General features: G+C 44.2%; 1 protein-coding gene across 1 annotated transcript in view; it reads right to left on the bottom strand.

Annotated features, from left to right (window-relative positions):
- LOC110487634 (exostosin-1b-like) overlaps positions 1–19,708 on the bottom strand; it is a 95,943-nt gene that overhangs the window by 9,721 nt on the left and 66,514 nt on the right. Inside the window, exons 5-8 of the mRNA XM_036971037.1 lie at positions 12,917–13,049; positions 11,146–11,264; positions 9,213–9,308; positions 2,596–2,685 (exon numbers count right to left, since the gene is read on the bottom strand). Of these exons, the coding sequence (XP_036826932.1) occupies positions 2,596–2,685; positions 9,213–9,308; positions 11,146–11,264; positions 12,917–13,049 (438 nt within the window). The remainder of the gene's footprint in view (positions 1–2,595; positions 2,686–9,212; positions 9,309–11,145; positions 11,265–12,916; positions 13,050–19,708) is intronic.

Genomic DNA, 19,708 nt, shown 5'->3' with positions numbered 1-19,708 from the left:
TTGAAAATGTGCTTTAGACTGTGTGTGGTCATAGGCAGACTTTGCAATTGGAGGATGCATTTTATGCACATTCTATAAATGATAGGCTATTCAATTGGCTACATCTGTCAAACTTGGAGGAAATTATGTAATTTACATATGTTGTGTGTTGCACTCCCGCACCCCCCAAAAAAATAGCACTATACCACTGGTCCTTGTGCTCACACAGCACCACACAAAGCGCCGAGGGCTCTGGAGTCACGCCAACTGTGACATCATTATCCCTACCAGCAGAACAGAGCTGAGCTGAGCCCAGTCTGGATGGCCGCTACATTGAGAGGGGGGCAAAGAGAAAGCGGGTTGAGAGATGTAGTGGAAAGATACAGAGACCGTCAGGGAAAGAGAGTGTTTGCTGATGACACAACAGCGGTAGGCCTGAGCACTGACAACGATGAGACAGCCTATAGGGAGCAGGTCAGAGACCTGGCAGTGTGGTGCAAGGGCAACAACCTCTCCCTCAATGTGAGCAAGACAAAGGAGCTGATCGTGGACTACAGGAAAAGGCGGGCCGAACAGGCCCCCATTAACATTGACGGGGCTGTAGTGGAGCAGGTCGAGAGTTCCTTGGTGTCTACATCACCAACAAACTATCATGGTCCAAACACTTCAAGACAGTTGTGAAGAGTGCACGACAACACCTACAGCTGCAACATCGAGAGCATCCTGACCGGTTGCATCACTGCCTGGTATGGCATTACAGAGTAGAGGTCGACCGATTAATCGGAATGGCCGATTAATTAGGACCGATTTCAAGTTTTCATAACAATCGGAAATCTGTATTTTTGGGTGCCGATTAAAAAAAAATCTTTATTTAACTAGGCAAGTCAGTTAAGAAACACATTCTTATTTTCAATGACGGCCTAGGAACGGTGGGTTAACTGCCTCGTTCAGGGGCAGAACGACAGATTTTCACCTTGTCAGCTCGGGAGACCCAATCTTGCAACCTGACAGTTAACTAGTCCAACGCAATAATGACCTGCCTCTCTCTAGTTGCACTCCACAAGGAGACTGCCAGTTACGCGAATGCAGTAAGCCAAGGTAAGTTGCTAGCTAGCATTAAACTTATTTATAAAAAACAATCAATAGTTAACTACACATTATCTAGCGTGTCCTGCGTTGCATATAATCTGACTGAGCATACAAGCATACAAGTATCTAAGTATGACTGAGCGGTTTTGCCAGCAGCTCTTCGTTGTGCGGCAAGCATTGCGCTGTTTATGACTTCAAGCCTATCAACTCCCGAGATGAGGCTGGTGTAACCGATGTGAAATGGCTAGCTAGTTAGCGCGCGCTAATAGCGTCTCAAACGTCACTCGCTCTGAGCCTGTGGTTGTTTCCCTTGCTCTGCATGGGTGACACTGCTTCGAGTGTGGCTGTTGTCGATGTGTTCCTGGTTCGAGCCCAGGTAGGAGCGAGGAGAGGGACGGAAGCTATACTGTTACACTGGCAATATTAAAGTGCCTATAAGAACATACAATAGTCAAAGGTTAATGAAATACAAATGGAATGGAGTGAAATAGTCCTAGAATTCCTATAATAACTACAACCTAAAACTTCCACCTGGAAATATTGAAGACACATGTCTTTCATATGTTCTCATGTTCTGAGCAAGGAACTGAAACATTAGCTTTCTTACATAGCACATATTGCACTTTTACACTTTGTTTTTGCATTATTTAAACAAAATTGAACATGTTTCATTATTTACTTGAGGCTAAATTGATTTTATTTATGTATTGTATTAAGTTAAAATAAGTGTTCATTCAGTATTGTTGAAGTTGTCATTATTACAAAAAAAATATTTGTAAAAAAAATGTATATAAAAATAGTCTGATTAATCGGTATTGGCTTCTTTGGTCCTCCAATAATCGGTATTGGCGTTGAAAAATCATAGATCGGTCGACCTCTACTACAGAGGGTAGTGCGTATGACCCAGTACATCCCTGGGGACAAGCTTCCTGCCATCCAGGACCTCCCCAAAAAATTGTCAGAGATTCCAGTCACCCAAGTCATAGACTGTTCTCTCTGCTACCGCACGGCAGGTAAAGAGTCCAAAAGGCTCCATAACAGCTTCTACTCCCAAGCCATAAGACTGCTGAACAATTAATCAAAATGGCCACCTGGAATATTTACATTGACACCCCCCATTTTTTTACATTGCTGCTACTCGCTGTTTATTATCTATGCATAGTCACTTCACCCCTACCTACATGTACAAATTACCTCGACTAACCTGTAGTTACGCACATTGACTCGGTATCGGTACCCCCTGTACACGGTAAGGTTGTATTCGGCGCATGTGACAAATAAAGCTCGATTTGAAGAGAGAGGAGCGAAAGAGAGAAGGGGGATAGACTGGGGAGCTACATGGGGAGAGAGTGGCCACAAAACTTTAAAAAAAATAACAGCATGAGGTAGAGTGAGGTGAGTTTAGAAAAGCAAAGAGTTCAAGGGTAGAAAAGCAGGGGAGAGTACCAGCGCTCTAGAAAGAAAGTAGTACCCCATTCCAACACAGTAGTAGGCAGTATCCTTAGTGATGTGTGGAGGAACACTAACCTCTGTGGTCGAGAGCACCGTATCCTCATCCAGACTGAGCACAGCGTCGGTGACAATGGTCTCGTAGGGCAGGAAGCGACTGCTCATCACCTGCAAAGGGAGACAGAGAGCACACAGGGTCAGCACACTGTCCTCAGTAGTTCAGTTGGTAGAGCATGGCGGTTGCAACACCAGGAAAGAGGGTTTGATTACCGGAACCCCCCGTATGTAAAATGTATGCACGCATGACTAAGTCGCTTTGAATAAAAGCATCTGCTAAATGGCATATATTATTATAACAGCCCAGTGCAAGGGTAGGATGCAAATACAACTGTGGTAGCCATGCTGGTTAAGTGTACCTTGAATTCTAAATCACAGTGTCACCAGCAAAGCACCCCCACACAATCACACCTCCTCCATGCTTCATGGTGGGAACCACACATGTGGAGATCATCCGTTCACCTACTCCGCGGTTGGAAGCAAAGATCTCAAATTTGGAGTCATTATACCAAAGGACAGATTTCCACCGGTCTAATGTCCATTGCTCAAGTTTCTTGGCCCAATCAAGCCTCTTTTTATATATTGGTGTCCTTTAGTAGTGGTTTCTTTGCAGTAATTCAACCATGAATGCCTGATTGACGCAGTCTCCTCTGAACAGTTGATGTTGAGATGTGTCTGTTACTTGAACTCTGTGAAGCATTTATCTGGGCTGCAATTTCTGAGGCTGGTAACTCAAATGAACATATCCTCTGTAACAGAGGTAACTCTGGGTCTTCCTTTCTGTGGCGGTCCTCATGAGAGCCAGTTTCATCATCGAGCTTGATGGTTTTTGCGACTGCACTTGAAAAGTTTGACATTGACTGACCTTCGTGTCTTAAAGTAATGATGGACTGTCATTTCTTTTTGCTTATTTGAGCTGTTCTTGCCATAATATGGACTTGGTCTTTCACCAAATAGGTATATCTTCTGTATACCACCCCTACCTTGTCACAACACAACTGATTGGCTCAAACGCATTAAGGAAAGAAATTCCACAAATTAACAAGGCACACCTGTTTATTTGAAATGCATTCCAGGTGACTACCTCATGAAGCTGGTTGAGAGAATGCCAAGAGTGTGCAAAGCTGTCATCAAGGCAAAGGGTGGCTACTTTTAAGAACCTCAAATATAATCTTAATTTGTTTAACAATGTTTTGGTTACTACTATATGTGTTATTTCATAGTTGTGATGTCATTATTATTCTACAAGGTAGAAAATAGTAAAAATAAAGAAAAACCCTTGAATGGAGTAGGTGTCCAAACTTTTGACTGGTACTGTATATTCACTAGAAATCAAATAACTCCCACACATGCACACAGCCTCACTTTCAGCCAGAGAACTGCACACGCTACACACGCCCCCCCTCCCTCCCATTCAAACACTATGTAATAGCCACCCATTTCCTCGTAACCTTGTCTCGGGAGAAAGACTCGGCCCTGAAGGTCGGGTCATTCCAAGAATCCCTGTTCTTTCCGAAAACGTGCCACTTATATAAAACATTGTGTGTTGGGAGTGTGTGTTTAATGCATAAAGCGTTGGGTAGAGGCGCTAGAGAACAGAGGCTGATGTGTCACAAATACACAGGTGGCCTCTAAACACGTCATACCCACCGACCGCTGCCACAAAGTGCCCTAAACGGAACACGTCTTGGCACCCTAAGCCAAATGACTCAGATCGCTGTGTGCTGTAGAACTGTATGTGGCAGAGAAGTACGACTTAATAACACAACTGACTCAAAATGTCTACAATTCCAAGCCACGTTTTGCCACGTTTTAGTCGCTCAGAGAGGCCCCCCAAAATTATAATCCTTCCCCTCCGTTCCGTTCTTTGCATTCCCACTGACGTGGTGGAAAAAGAGAGCGAAAGAGAGGGGGGGGGGATTGAGGATGAGACTTGTGTTCCCATCACAGATGGTTTGTAACGTTAGAAGTGTGACACGTTCGCCTGGGAGGGCTCGTACACGCTAGGAATGTAAGCTCTTAGAGGAGGAATCAGCCTTTGACACTCCTCAGAGAGCAAGAGAGAGGGAAGGAGATAGAGGGCGAAGGAGAGAAAGAGGGAGAGGAAGAAAGGAGGGGGAGATGGGAAGAGAGAAAGAGGGTAGGAAAGTTGGAAAGAGAAAAACAGTGACGTATAGCGAGAGAGGGTAAAGAAAGACACACAAAGACAGAGACAGACAGAGAGAGTGAGAGAAAGGGCCAACAAAATGGGTTGTGTAAACCACAATAACACTGCTTGGTGGCTCGCTGGGCCTTAAATTGAAGAGTCGTAAAGCAGTGGGCGCATGGCCACCATGCCAGCCCAGAGAGGCCAGGAATAGCTCCTCTCCTTCTGTACTCATACTTCCCACTACTGGGATGGTGGCTCAGAGAGGCTTGCTACGTTTGGCTGGGCCCTCCACGGTAAACAACGAGCCTGCCGCAAGCGTAACAAACCACAGACTTGGATGGTACTCAGCTCCAGCCGTTGTCGCCGACCCACAGCCAAAGACAACGCTCCCTCTGTGATTGACAGCATAAGAAAACCAGAGATGTGGAGAGCAACCAAAACCCCACCCACTCCGTTGGGACTGATGAGTGCGAGAAACCAGTCAATTTGATTGACAGCTCAAAAGTTGTGGTGTTAGAGTGAGTCTGACTAACACCCCCACTTCAGCCTCTCAAACTACGGACTCAGATCACACTTCCTGTGTCAACTTTGACCTCTCACGATGAGGGCAAAGAGAGACCAAGACACATTAGTCGGACCCCCTACTGAACACTGACAGACTACAAAGCGTTGTCAAGATAATCTCCTAACAGATTTTTAGAGGTCATTTCCTCGACAACCTACTTTACCTAAACAATGGTTTATGGCTCGGAATTGCAAAATCAGCTGTCAGCTTATGACATCTGCTTTTCATGCATATGCATTATGCAGCTCCAAGGTCAATGATGGTTTAGTATGAAGACGTCTAGAAACAGCTTTTCCAATAGAAATCCCTGATCACACTTTAAGGCGATGTCATGGCGATGTTAGCTAGTTAAGCTCATGCGCGGAAACACGTCATCGGGTATAACGATTGTGTCGCACCGAACCTCACATATGCATGCAGTCAAATCGAAGGCGCTCCTTCAATAGAAGGTTGTTTTTGACTAAATGAAGACGTGTCAGTTTGTCGATTTCACGAGGTTGGAGTATTAACATGTTCAGCTCCTTAAAAAGTGCTACACATAGAATGTATTTTTATTTTTGCATTGTAATTTAAGAAAATATCCATAATATATCTGCAGTTATAGTGTAAAGTTCCTGTTCCACAGTATTACCTACCCACCAGTGCTGCGATTGGCTGTGATATTCACCTACTAATTTCTCCCGCCGGAGCGGCATTTGTTGTCAAAATGGGGAAACTGTTTTGACTGTGTGGCTGTGTTATCTAGATGAAATCAGGTCAAGCAACCAATGTCAAAATCACGTTGTCATTTCTGGTTGCTTTAAATTCGACACTGTTCGCTAAATGTCATTTTATGTGAGAAAACAAGTACTGGCTAGTGTACGGAATTATTGTACCATCTAAATTTGGTTTGAACGCAGCCTAGTGCTGTTGCAATTCACCTACAGTGGCTTGCAAAAGTATTCACCCCCTTGGCATTTGTCCTATTTTGGTGCCTTACAACCTGGAATTAAAATTGATTTTTGGGGGGGTTTGTATAAATTTGATTTACACAACATGCCTACCACTTCGAAGATGCAAAAATATTTATTGTGAAACAAGACTAAACTTGAGCATGCATAACTGTTTACCCCCCAAAGTCAATACTTTGTAGAGACACCTTTTGCCGCATTTAGAGCTGCCAGTCTCTTGGGGTATGTCTCTATAAGCTTGGCACATCTAGCCACTGGGATTTTTGCTCATTCTTCAAGGCAAAACTGCTCCAGCTCCTTCAAGTTGGATGGGTTCCGCTGGTGTACAGCAATCTTTAAGTCATACCACAGATTCTCAATTGGATTGAGATCTGGGCGTTGACTAGGCCATTCCAAGACATGTAAATGTTTCCCCTTAAACCACTCGAGTGTTGCTTTAGCAGTATGCTTAGGGTCATTGTCCTGATAGAAGGTGAACCCCTCAAATCTCTGGAAGACTGAAACAGGTTTCCCTCGAGAATTTCCCTGTATTTAGCGCCATGCCTTCTATTCTGACCAGTTTCCCAGTCCCTGCCGATGAAAAACATCCCCACAGCATGAGCTGCCACCATGCTTCACTGTTCTCGGGGTGATGAGAGGTGTTGGGTTTGCGCTCGATATAGCATTTTCCTTGATGGTCAAAAAGCTACATTTTAGTCTCATCTGACCAGAGTACCTTCTTCCATATGTTTGGGGAGTCTCCCACATGCCTTTTGGCAAACACCAAACGTGTTTTAAGCAATGGCTTTTTTTCTGGCCACTCTTCCGTAAAATACAGCTCTGTGGAGTGTACAGCTTAAAGTGGTACTATGGACAGTTACTCCAATCTCCGCTGTGGAGCTTTGCAGCTCCTTCAGGGTTACCTTTGGTGTCTTTGTTGCCTCTCTGATTAACTTCTTTGGGCTGGGGGCAGTATTGAGTAGCTTGGATGAATAAGGTGCCCAGAGTAAACTGTCTGCTACTCCGGCCCAGTTGCTAATATATTATTAGATTTGGATAGAAATCACCCTGAAGTTTCTAAAACTGTTTGAATGATGTCTGTGAGTATAACAGAAATCATATGGCAGGCAAAAACCTGAGAAAAAAATCCAACCAGGAAGTGGGAAATCTGAGGTTTGTAGTTTTTCAACTCTTGGCCTATCGAATACATAGTGTCTATGGGGTCAAATTGGACTTCCTACGGCTTCCACTAGATGTCAACAGTCTTTAGAACCTTGTTTGATGCTTCTACTGTGAGGTGGGGGAGAATGAGAGGGGAATGAGTCAGAGGTCTACCAGAGAGCCACGAGCTTGTGACGCAAATTCACGTTAGAGTTAGCTTGAGTTCCATTGCATTTCTGAAGACAAAGGAATTCAGAAAGGAACATTATTGAAGATTTATGATAAAAACATTCTAAAGATTGATTCTATACTTTGTTTGACATGTTTTTACGGACTGTAACGTAACTTTTGGACTTTGTCTGCTCCTAGTGATCGCGCGTCATGAATTTTGATTACTGGTCTAAACGTGCAAACAAAAATGAGGTATTTGGACATAAATGATGGACATTATCGAACAAAATAAACATTTATTGTGGAACTGGGATTCCATTCTGATGAAGATCATCAAAGGTAAGTTAATATTTATAATGATATTTCTGACTTCTGTTGACTACACAACATGGCGGATATCTGTTTGGGTTGTTTTGGTCTCTGAGCACCGTACTCAGATTATAGCACGGTGTGCTTTTTCCGTAAAGTAATTTTTTTTTTAAAAAGACAGCGGTTGCATTAAGGAGAAGTGTATCTATAATTTCGTGCATAATAGTTGTATCTTTTATCAATGTTTATTATAAGTATTTCTGTAAATTGATGTGGCTCTTTGCAAAATCACCGGATGTTTTGGAACTACTGAACATAACGCGCCAATGTAAACTTGGATTTTTGGATATAAATGAACTTACCGAACAGAACATACATGTATTGTGTAACACGAAGTCCTATGATTGTCATCTGATGAAGATCAAAGGTTAGTGATTAATTTGATCTTTATTTCTGCTTTTTGTGACTCCTCTCTTTGGTTGGAAAAATGGCTGTGTTTTTCTGTGACTTGGCTCTGACCTAACAAACGTTTGGTATGCTTTCGCTGTAAAGCCTTTTTGAAAATCGGACACTGCGGTGGGATTAACAAGAAGTGTATCTTTAAAATGCCGTAAAATACTTGTATGTTTGAGGAATTTTAATTATGGGATCTCTGTTGTTTAGAATTTGGCGCCCTGCACTTTCACTGGCTGCTGTCATATCGATCCCGTTAGCGGGATCTCAGCCCAGAGAGGTTTTTTAATGCCCTCCTTGCCTGGTCTGAGTTTTGTTGGGTGGCCCTCTCTTGGCAGGTTTGTTGTGGTGCCATAGTCTTTCAATTTTTTAATAATGCATTTAAAATGGTGCTCCGTGGGATTTTCAAAGTTTCTGATTATTTTTTTATTTTTTAGAATCTTTTGAAACTAGTATTTTTTTCCATTTCACTTCAACAATTGACTATTTTGTGTATGTCCATTACATGAAAAAAAAATCATGCAACAAAATAGGTCATTTTTTTTTTAGGAAAAACACCAAGGGGATGAATACATTTGCAAGGCACTGTAGCTTCCACACAGGGGATAAATTATATGTGCAGCACCTTTAAGACACTGAATATAAGTTGTCTTTAGAAATAGAGAAAATATACTACCAAGGAATCATTTTTCACTTCTCTCATTGACTTCCCAAACCACAAACTTCGGTCTTGTCTGTCGAGTCTTCTTCGCAAAGTGTTCCCGGAAGTATTGCGATGTTGGGCCTCTGGGTTTATTAACTCTGGTTAAGTTTTCAGTCGATCAAAGCATAGACACGCCAAAATTATGGCATTGAAGGAAGCTTGGGGGCACAGAGAAAACAAAATGGCGGCCCAACTCACCTTGTTTTCTCCCTCGATGACAATGACGGGCACGGAGGTGGCAGGCCAGCGGTGCTTAGCAGGGAGAGGCTTGTCACAGTTCCACAGCACAATGATCTGAGACAGATGAGAGATATGGGGGGAGAAAGACAGATGAGATAAAGAGAGGAGACAGTGATTGAGAAGATAGGAGGGGTAAAGGTGGAGAGAGGAGGAGAGGGAGAAAGAGGGAGACAGAGCAGGAGGAGAGAGATCATGAGAATCACATATGACATTCTAAAATGACACTTCATTTGCATTTTTATTTATTAACCACATTACCACTACATTCCCCCATCGTATGTCTTCAACATTTCTCATTACCTAATTCCAAACTGACATTTCAATCCATCCAAACACCCCACAGTTAAATTGAATTGAGTGCTAAAACGTCTGTTGAATGGGATCCCTTTTCACCTTTTCCACAATAGCCGTCTCAGACTATGTTTTACACGAGGGCTACATGGGAACTGTGTGTTCCGTGCCGTTGTGACCGACTTCCCTAACATACCTTGAGCTAACCTTAACGAGCCACTTCACTTTTGACACCCAGCCACATACGTGTTTAATGGAGGGACAATACGAAACCTGAATGTTCGACTACACAGGGATACGGTGGGTCCCTCTGCGGCGCTTCATCTCTCACACACGCTTTTGTTTTTCTCCAGCTGACATGGGCGATAACGCGTACGAGAGAGCGACAGGCAGAGAGAGACAGGTAGAGCGATGGCTGGATGGATGATGACTTGTAAAGGGATGAGCAATGCTTACAGCAATGTGTTGAATGGACAGTGCTAAGACACACTGTCAGAGCAACGTAAGAATCAGTTCTTAGATGGATCTATTCCTGCTTTCCTCTGATGATGGCAGAAGTTGGCAGGCAGATGGTGTCTCTGTCAACCTGCCAGCTGGGTGGGTGGGTGGGTGGGTGTGTGAGAGAGAGAGGGGAGAGTGTGTGCATGTTCGAGTGGGTTGTATGTATGTATGTGTGTTTAGTGTGTTCCCGTTTGTGTTGCAGTGGGAGTGTGTCTAGGTGTGCGTGTCAGTGATGTGAGCGACAGACGCACACCACTCCTCTGTAAAACTGTGGAGCACACACACACACAGCAGGAGGTCCACAATCTCTGCATGCATGTCTCTGCCAGAGCCAGCTCAAAGGCTTTCTTGCTCCCAATTTTCTCTCCCCCGCCCTCTCCCTTTCATTCTCTCCCTCCTTCCCGTTCATTATTTATATCCCTCTCTTCTCCACCTCCTCGTCCACTTCCCCGGCCCCCTCAACATGGAAGTCTTAGTGGGCTGAGAGCGAGATGATAGAAAATGTTGATCAATTTAATATGTACCTGGCTCTCCGCTTTGCACAGGGAGCCTAGAAGGTCAAATACAAAACACTTCTATAGACGGGAGGGTTGCACACCCCACTGTACGTTGGGAAACATCTAAGAAGCATTAGGGTGGAGTGTGTGTAACACATTATAGTACATCGGGGGGGGGGGGGGGGGGGGGGGGGGGGGGTTGGTTTAATTTCCCCAGCCCTGGTTAAAACCAACAAAGGGATCAATACTACTTGTATCCATTTGAGCTACGGGGCTTTCAGAAGGACACGCACGCACAGCCACAGGCACGCACACGAGAGAGAGAGATGGAGTTGGTACCATGGAGACAGATACCCCGATCGGTACATACCCACCTCTCTAATTCAATCCACAGCAGTTAACTCTGAGATGGTAGAGAGAGGTTGGGTCCTTTAATGGTGATGGAGAAGTGCCATTTTAAAAAACTGGCTCGGCAAAAATGCTATGAAATCACTTCCAGTTGGAGTAATATTGGGTTTCGGGAGAGTTTCGTCAATTGAAGGGACACACAGGAATGTGCACACGCCAAAAACACACACGCACGCACATTTGTGGCTTCTTACCTGTGCACAGTACTGTGATTTGGCAACAGACACCAGCAGCTTGAGGATGGGCTGGGATTGGGAGACCAGGGGGGTGACTGCATGGATGACTGCTGTGAACTTGGGGTACGGTTTTATACCTGGAACATAACACAAATCAAAACGTACAGCATCACCGGTACGGTTTGATACCTACAATACAGACAAACATCATATTTGTTACAGCTGGAGGGCTGGAACACAGACAAACAGAAAGTAGGATGTTGACGTCACTGTCTTATACAACTGAACAAAGAGACAAATATTGGTGATTCTCAGAAGTTCAGCCTCCTCTGGGGACATTTCTTTGGATATCTCCAAATCCATCAGTTTGTTCAAAGTCATTATCCTCAGTCTCCTCAATTACCGCAGGCATAGCAAAAAATCTGACAAAACATTTGGGAGAAATCACTCTAAACTAGACCTAAAATTGTTCCTTCTCTGTATGTCTTCACATTGTGGTTATGTTTTAGTATTTACTTATAGACCATGCTTACATAACCAGTTGATTATGACCTCATTGTTTGCGAGATGAAAGGAGGCTTCTTATTAAATGACTGATCCCACTGGGTGTAATATTCACATCCACGACACAAATCATTGTGATGAACTGCGGTAAACAAACTAGAGTCGAGTTATTGGCTCCTCGTAATAACAGATTGGATTCAGTGTCATTGCGACATGGATAACACACCGGAGAATCGGTCCTCGTTTAGGGCATCCAACACTCCACCCTCCACCTGGTCCCTTTAAAAACGTACACATGCTTAAATTGTCGGCTCTGTGACAAACAAATAAAACTCACCGCGGGGTAATCCGCGCTCGTCACCCCGCGATTGTTTAAATATCGGCGCCTTGCGCCGAGGTGCTCGATCAAAAGGGTTGTGAATTGAGGGAGCCGACTTCATCGATGAGATGAAGATAGAGTTACACGGAGGAAAATGGCACCCTATCTTTTGAGCGGGGCCAATAGGGTTCTGGTCAGTAGTGCACTATATTAGGGAACAAGCAGCCATTTGGGACACATAAAAAGGGCCTTTGAGGTCACAGATTGTTACAGAGGCACAGTTTGTGCTGGTGAACCGGCGCAGTGGTATATGGCGTGTTCCCTGAGTGAAACGAACACCCGACTGACTGAACACTTGGCGTGTCAGCGGGCCTAATGCGAGCATCAATCAAGGGTACTTTGAGTAATGGTGTGTTATAGCCGCTGTAACAAGTCAATTGATAAGGTGGGACAGCGTGCGTGTCAGCTACATAGTTGTTTAAGACTGTCACGGCTGGCAGTCAAGGTTCTGGAAACAACGGTTTCTCATTTCAAGGATGTTTGAAGGGGAGCTAGTAGCTAGTATATATTATAGGATAAGAGCGATGTTTAAGACACAAGGACTCGACCCATAACAAAAGATTGTATGTACGTAGTACGTCCTACTTAACCAAACACATAATGAGTTGATATATTCTAGGTGAGGCAACTTTGAGCAAGGTAACTTTCCATGTGTAGCCCTAATAGATCTATAGCTCAAGAAGTCTTGGATAAAGGACAGCTGTTGCACAGATACTGAACGACTGGTTCTACCATGCAATGAATGCGATGGAGGTGGTGAGGTTTTTTTCCTAGCCCATGTCTTTCTGCTTGTGCTTGCCCTTTGGGGTCTAGACCAGGTAACTGTAAAAGGACTGTCACAACTGCTGGTGTGAAAAGGCCACATAAATACATGTGATCGATTGGTCGATTGAGAGGAGTACTCACCTAGGGTGGCGTAGTAGAAGGGGAAGTCTCCCAGGTGGGCAGAGTACTGTGGGAGGGCGAAGAGCCCCCCGGGGTGGCTGTTCCACATCAAGGTGCTCCTGGACTCCTGCTGCAGCACCCGGTCCTGGATGATCTGAGGGCAAGAGCGGATGGTTGGAGGTTAAACCAAACAAAAAACATTCATATATAGACACTAAACACCAGTCACTCAAAACAGATAACCCTAGTGTCTATATTATTAATTAAATGTGGTGGTGGGTGTGTCCAGTAGAGTGAACCATGTGTTGAATGTGTTGAAGATCGCTGTATAATGCAGTAAACCAGGCCTCTGCAACCCTGTTCCTGGAGAGCGACCGTCTTGCAGGTTCACACTCCAACCCCAATCCAGAATTAGCTGGTTGATAAACTGAATCAGGTGAGTAACAACTGGGGTTGAAACGAAAACCTACAGGAGTGTACTGTAGCTCTCCAGGAACAGGGTTGGAGAGCCCTGTCGGCGACTGAACATGTTTCAACTACAGATGGCGACAGGGTAATAATCAACCGCATGACTTGATTTCTATTTGCAAGGCTCGAAAACGTTTCAGCCACGTAACACTGAGACTTCTGCGGTACATACAAGACATCCAAATATACAGTGCCTTGCGAAAGTATTCGGCCCCCTTGAACTTTGCGACCTTTTGCCACATTTCAGGCTTCAAACATAAAGATATAAAACTGTATTTTTTTGTGAAGAATCAACAACAAGTGGGACACAATCATGAAGTGGAACGACATTTATTGGATATTTCAAACTTTTTTAACAAATCAAAAACTGAAAAATTGGGCGTGCAAAATTATTCAGCCCCTTTACTTTCAGTGCAGCAAACTCTCTCCAGAAGTTCAGTGAGGATCTCTGAATGATCCAATATTGACCTAAATGACTAATGATGATAAATACAATCCACCTGTGTGTAATCAAGTCTCCGTATAAATGCACCTGCACTGTGATAGTCTCAGAGGTCCGTTAAAAGCGCAGAGAGCATCATGAAGAACAAGGAACACACCAGGCAGGTCCGAGATACTGTCGTGAAGAAGTTTAAAGCCGGATTTGGATACAAAAAGATTTCCCAAGCTTTAAACATCCCAAGGAGCACTGTGCAAGCGATAATATTGAAATGGAAGGAGTATCAGACCATTGCAAATCTACCAAAACCTGGCCGTCCCTCTAAACTTTCAGCTCATACAAGGAGAAGACTGATCAGAGATGCAGCCAAGAGGCCCATGATCACTCTGGATGAACTGCAGAGATCTACAGCTGAGGTGGGAGACTCTGTCCATAGGACAACAATCAGTCGTATATTGCACAAATCTGGCCTTTATGGAAGAGTGGCAAGAAGAAAGCCATTTCTTAAAGATATCCATAAAAAGTGTTGTTTAAAGTTTGCCACAAGCCACCTGGGAGACACACCAAACATGTGGAAGAAGGTGCTCTGGTCAGATGAAACCAAATTTGAACTTTTTGGCAACAATGCAAAACGTTATGTTTGGCGTAAAAGCAACACAGCTCATCACCCTGAACACACCATCCCCACTGTCAAACATGGTGGTGGCAGCATCATGGTTTGGGCCTGATTTTCTGCAGCAGGGACAGGGAAGATGGTTAAAATTGATGGGAAGATGGATGGAGCCAAATACAGGACCATTCTGGAAGAAAACCTGATGGAGTCTGCAAAATACCTGAGACTGGGACGGAGATTTGTCTTCCAACAAGACAATGATCCAAAACATAAAGCAACATCTACAATGGAATGGTTCAAAAATAAACATATCCAGGTGTTAGAATGGCCAGTCAAAGTCCAGACCTGAATCCAATCGAGAATCTGTGGAAAGAACTGAAAACTGCTGTTCACAAATGCTCTCCATCCAACCTCACTGAGCTCGAGCTGTTTTGCAAGGAGGAATGGGAAAAAATGTCAGTCTCTCGATTTGCAAAACTGATAGAGACATACCCCAAGCGACTTACAGCTGTAATCGCAGCAAAAGGTGGCGCTACAAAGTATTAACTTAAGGGGACTGAATAATTTTGCACGCCCAATTTTTCAGTTTTTGATTTGTTAAAAAAGTTTGAAATATCCAATAAATGTCGTTCCACTTCATGATTGTGTCCCACTTGTTGTTGATTCTTCTCAAAAAAATACAGTTTTATATCTTTATGTTTGAAGCCTGAAATGTCGCAAAGTTCAAGGGGGCCGAATACTTTCGCAAGGCACTGTATCTGTGATACAGTACGAGTACGGACACCCGTCAGTCACTCAAATAGAAGCTATGCCCAAAACATACTTCACACACCCGAACAAACCAGTGATGCTTTAGTGAAAACACCAGTCGCTCCAATGAGGAGTCCACTCATTCATTCCCTACACAAATAGACCAGTCACTCACATCCAAACACCAATACTGGACGGGCCATTTCCCCGTTGCTTTCTCTGAGGGGGGAGATGCAATTTGCTTCTGCTGTGTTATTGAGGCACGCAAGAAAGAGATATTACCACTGTGCCCTTGAGCAAGGGCTAAATTGCTTTCCGTAAAAACAGATAGGTTTGCCGCCGTGTTTTATGGCTCTCTATCGAATCCTATGGTGGTGGACTAGGCGGCGGGGTGACTTGGCCGTTGGCTTGGCAACAATGTGAAACGTCTCGGGTGGTTGTAGATAGAAAGCGACAGGGGCGACTCGAGACGGGAAGTAATAATACCGCTGGAGGGGTCTTTGTTGGTTTGTTAGGATCCCCGTATGCTTCTGCAGTAGCAGCAGCTACTCTTCCTGGGGTCCACAAAAATAAAACACGACAAGTAACAAAGCACTGATAGACGACGACAGTCACACAAATGTTAAATACAACGGTATACAAACCTGAAGACAGAAAGTGTGTGTTTTAAAGTGTGTCCCCTCACAGACCCCACCGATCCATGGGATGTTGTTCAATCTGTTTTTTTGTTGTTTTTTTTAAAAGGTCACTTTGCTTTTTGCTTGAGTAATTGGAGATCCATGCAATCACGGCTGTGTGCAATACTGTAATAATATTGACAAAGCGATAAAAATGAATCTGCGAAGGCGGGGGGAAAGAAACGACAGAGGCAGTTTTCCGCTGCTACGGCTCCTCAGGGCAGTCGATAAGAATTTACCTCCACCCAACAGATTAACTTGGAATCTTTAAGCCTCTCAATAAAATGCTGTCACGAACTTAAAACTGGGGCCTTAACACCTTATGGGGGGGGGGGGGCTATTTTTCTTGCATGGTTGAAATCCTTCCCCTTGAGAGTCATGGCCGAGCATGATGACGACACAATGTAGCCTCCCAACAGCTACAATTAGCAAATTAGGAGGATGATACATGAATCCACTCTCTTTTGGAAACACTAATTTCATTTAACAGGTGCGTTTAATAGGTGTGCCGGGATGTGGCGGAAACAGGGAAGGCTCCATTGGCTTTGTGATTGGTCGAAACAATCTCAACGTTCTGACAGGAAACGCAACTTGATTGGTTGGGCTTGTTCTCTCGCTTGTTTACTCACTTGCCAAATGAGCCGCCCGCCACACACAGACGCTGGTTTGTGTGTGAAGTCGGGAGAGGATGACAGGGAGTGAGTGTATGTGAGGAGATTAAATCTGTCGAGAGAGATGGGTGTGTGTGTGTGTGTGTGTATATCGGCCTAGATCTGCAGCTGAGAGTGAGACACCGCCGAATGAATAAACCATGGCACTCGTTATCTCGGGGCTGCCAAGGCAACGCCATTTACATATGTCACCCCTCTAACCCCCCACCAAATCTCTCTTACTCTTTTAGCTCTGGCTTACCCGTTTAGCCCTCATTTCTAACTTGAACACATTCGCCACATAAAACAACACGGCTAAGTCACCGGGCTGTGCCGTGTTACAATCCCCCCTCAGCACAGTTAGGTCTGGGTATCACCGCCAAGCCGGGGCCCAGACACTGAGACGTATGGAGACGTGTGTGTGTGTGTGTGTGTGTGTGTGTGTGTGTGTGTGTGAGAGATAGCAGCGAACCCTGGTTGAGACTAGTAGAGATAAAAGGTGATTGGCGGGACAGACTAGAGATATCCACCAGGTTGGTGGGAGGCTAGCATGAATCCCCAGAATGGAGATATGGGTGAGATTGTGGGGCAAGCGGTTGGTTTAGTGCCAAGGCTGTGTAGAAAATGGATACATTTGAGATTGGTGCAATGCCATTGTGTACACTGTGAACTATGAGCATTGAAAAGACGTTGAAAAGACATTAGGGCTGTCCGACAAAAAAAAAGAGTATATTTTTCCATCTATACAGACTCATCCTATGTGTTTTAATCAAATAATCTATATGCACGGAGCTTGTCTGATGCTTTAAGCTCCCTGTTTGACAAAATAATTAGGACACACAAATGACGAGAGGGAGTCCGACCACAAATTGATTTGACTTTGCCAGGCCGGGCTCAGACTTGCTGGGCTGTGTAAAAAAAAAAGACAGCGAGTGACTGTGGGACTAGCACCCATCGTCTCCCTCTCCTCCCTGCTGCAGCGATCACTACAGAATAGTGTTTCTCGTGCTTTCCGTGTTGCTGAAGCTGCAACGAAACTACAGCCATTTCTGACTGAAATGCTCTCTTACTGAAATCCCTCATTTGTTTAGGAAAAACATTCCCTATTTCCTCAACCCTTGCTCTCTTTACGTGACACATGTATGCATCGCATGCACTCCTAACACCGTAACAGCAAAATGGATGCATGGAATGTTTACTGGTTGCTCAGGAGGTTAAGTCAGATGGGTGGAATACATTTGACTAGTTGTGGAAAATACTGGATGGAGATGAAAAAAAAGAAGAGCAAGGAGCTGAGTGCATTTGTGTGTGCCAACATCTTGTGCTCAGAGTGGTAAGGGGGACCCATTTGAAACTGTAGTGTGAGGGGTCTGTGTGCAAGGCTGGCTGGCATAAGGTAAGTCTAGCATGAGACAGAGACTTGGGAATAAACCGAGAGATTGCAGTGAGGCTAAGAGAGAAGAAGAAGAGAGATATTGATAGAGGTGACGGAGAAAGAAAGCAGCGCTTGACATTCGCTTTTTTAGCCACTTGTCCTTTCCCAAGTCGGACAGACGTTTTACTTGTCCGAAAGCACAAGTTACTTGTCCCCCCCCCCCCCCCCCCCCAAAAAAAAAAAATAAGTCTAACACCATGGGTCAAAAAGGTGACAAATTGTGTTGTATGCTGCAAGGAACCACTTCACAAAATAACCATTATTAAATCATTGGTATTGACGATAGAAGGCTGCTGGTCTCTAATCTCATGTATTATATCTCCTGCCATTAAACCCCCCCAAGTAAAATACTGCACTGATAGGCTACTGTATAAAACATGGTCTGTCAACCCTCCATCTGGAGCTACTGGGTTTGCAGGCTTTTATTCCAGCCCTGCTCAAACACACCCGGTCAGGCGCCGAAGACTATTATGGCAGCCCCGCGCACCTCTCTGATTTAGAGGGGTTGGGTTAAATGCGGAATACACATTTCAGTTGAATGCATTCAGTTGCACAACTGACTAGGAATCCCCCTTTCTGCTTTATCAAGATACTGTTAAGCAGCTGATTTTATGTGGTTTGTTTGAGCATGGCTGGAGCAAAAGCCTGCACACCCAGAAGCTCTCCTGGAATCTCCAGGAGGATGGTTGGCCAGCCTGCAACATTACAATTACAGCCAAATACTTTGTGCGCAAAGCTGTCAAAGGCAAAGGGTGGCTACTTTGTAGAATCTAAAATCGATTTACCACTTTTTGGTTACTACATGATTCCACATGTGTTATTTCATAGTTTATGTATTCGCTATTATTCTACAATGTAGAAAATAGTAAAAATAAAGAAAAACCCTGGAATGAGTAGGTGTGTCCAAACTTTTGACTGGTACAACGCTGATACCGATTATTGCTGTTTGGGGTTTTAGGCTGGGTTTCTGTACAGCACTTTGAGATATCAGCTGATGTACGAAGGGCTATATAAATACATTTGATTTGATGTGTGTGTGTGTGTGCACACACACACTTACACACACACAAACACTGACGTTATATTTACTGTAGATTTGATTGGACTGATCAAATCAGCATCATACTTTAAAAATCTTAGCTAGCAAGCAGTCATCACAAATCAAGTCAACAATCTACTGGCAAATATTTTTCAACCCTTGTCATACGAAGATAAATTATAGATAAAACATATCGGTGCTCATCTGCCATTGGACAAATATTACACAACAAGTTGGAAATCGTAAATTCAACAATGAGTGGTTTGGAAGGAATCAGTGGCTAACTGCAAGCTTTGCAAAGAAATCCCTAGCCTGCTATTCAGTGGAGAGTGTATGTGGTCCAAGTCTGGGTTTAAGGGTCTCTTCTCCAAACTTAAAAGGATAAAAATTCATATGCAACACTATGGGCCAGAAAAGGTTGAATACATTAGCTATGCTGTCAATCCAGCATGATTTCTGCCGTGTTCAAAACAACTGGAAACTCAGAACTGGGAAATCTCAGACTTCAGTGAGTTCAAGACAACTGGGAACTCAGGCAAAAAAACACCACTCAGGCCTCTTTCTAGAGCTCCAACCTGAAGATCACTGAAGTCATGATTCGACCTCGTGTCCCCCCCCCCCTTTGAAAGCACCATAAAGCCAAACAATGCCAGACTGATGACAAAGTTTGATGACAAAATTTGCCCACAAAGGACCGCCGCACCACCTTCCTGTTCAAGTGAGCACAGCACAAGGGGAGTCC

Source organism: Oncorhynchus mykiss, chromosome 32 (assembly GCF_013265735.2).
Source record: "Oncorhynchus mykiss isolate Arlee chromosome 32, USDA_OmykA_1.1, whole genome shotgun sequence".
NCBI classification, from domain to species: domain Eukaryota; kingdom Metazoa; phylum Chordata; class Actinopteri; order Salmoniformes; family Salmonidae; genus Oncorhynchus; species Oncorhynchus mykiss.
This window is presented reverse-complemented; position numbering and strand designations above follow the sequence as displayed.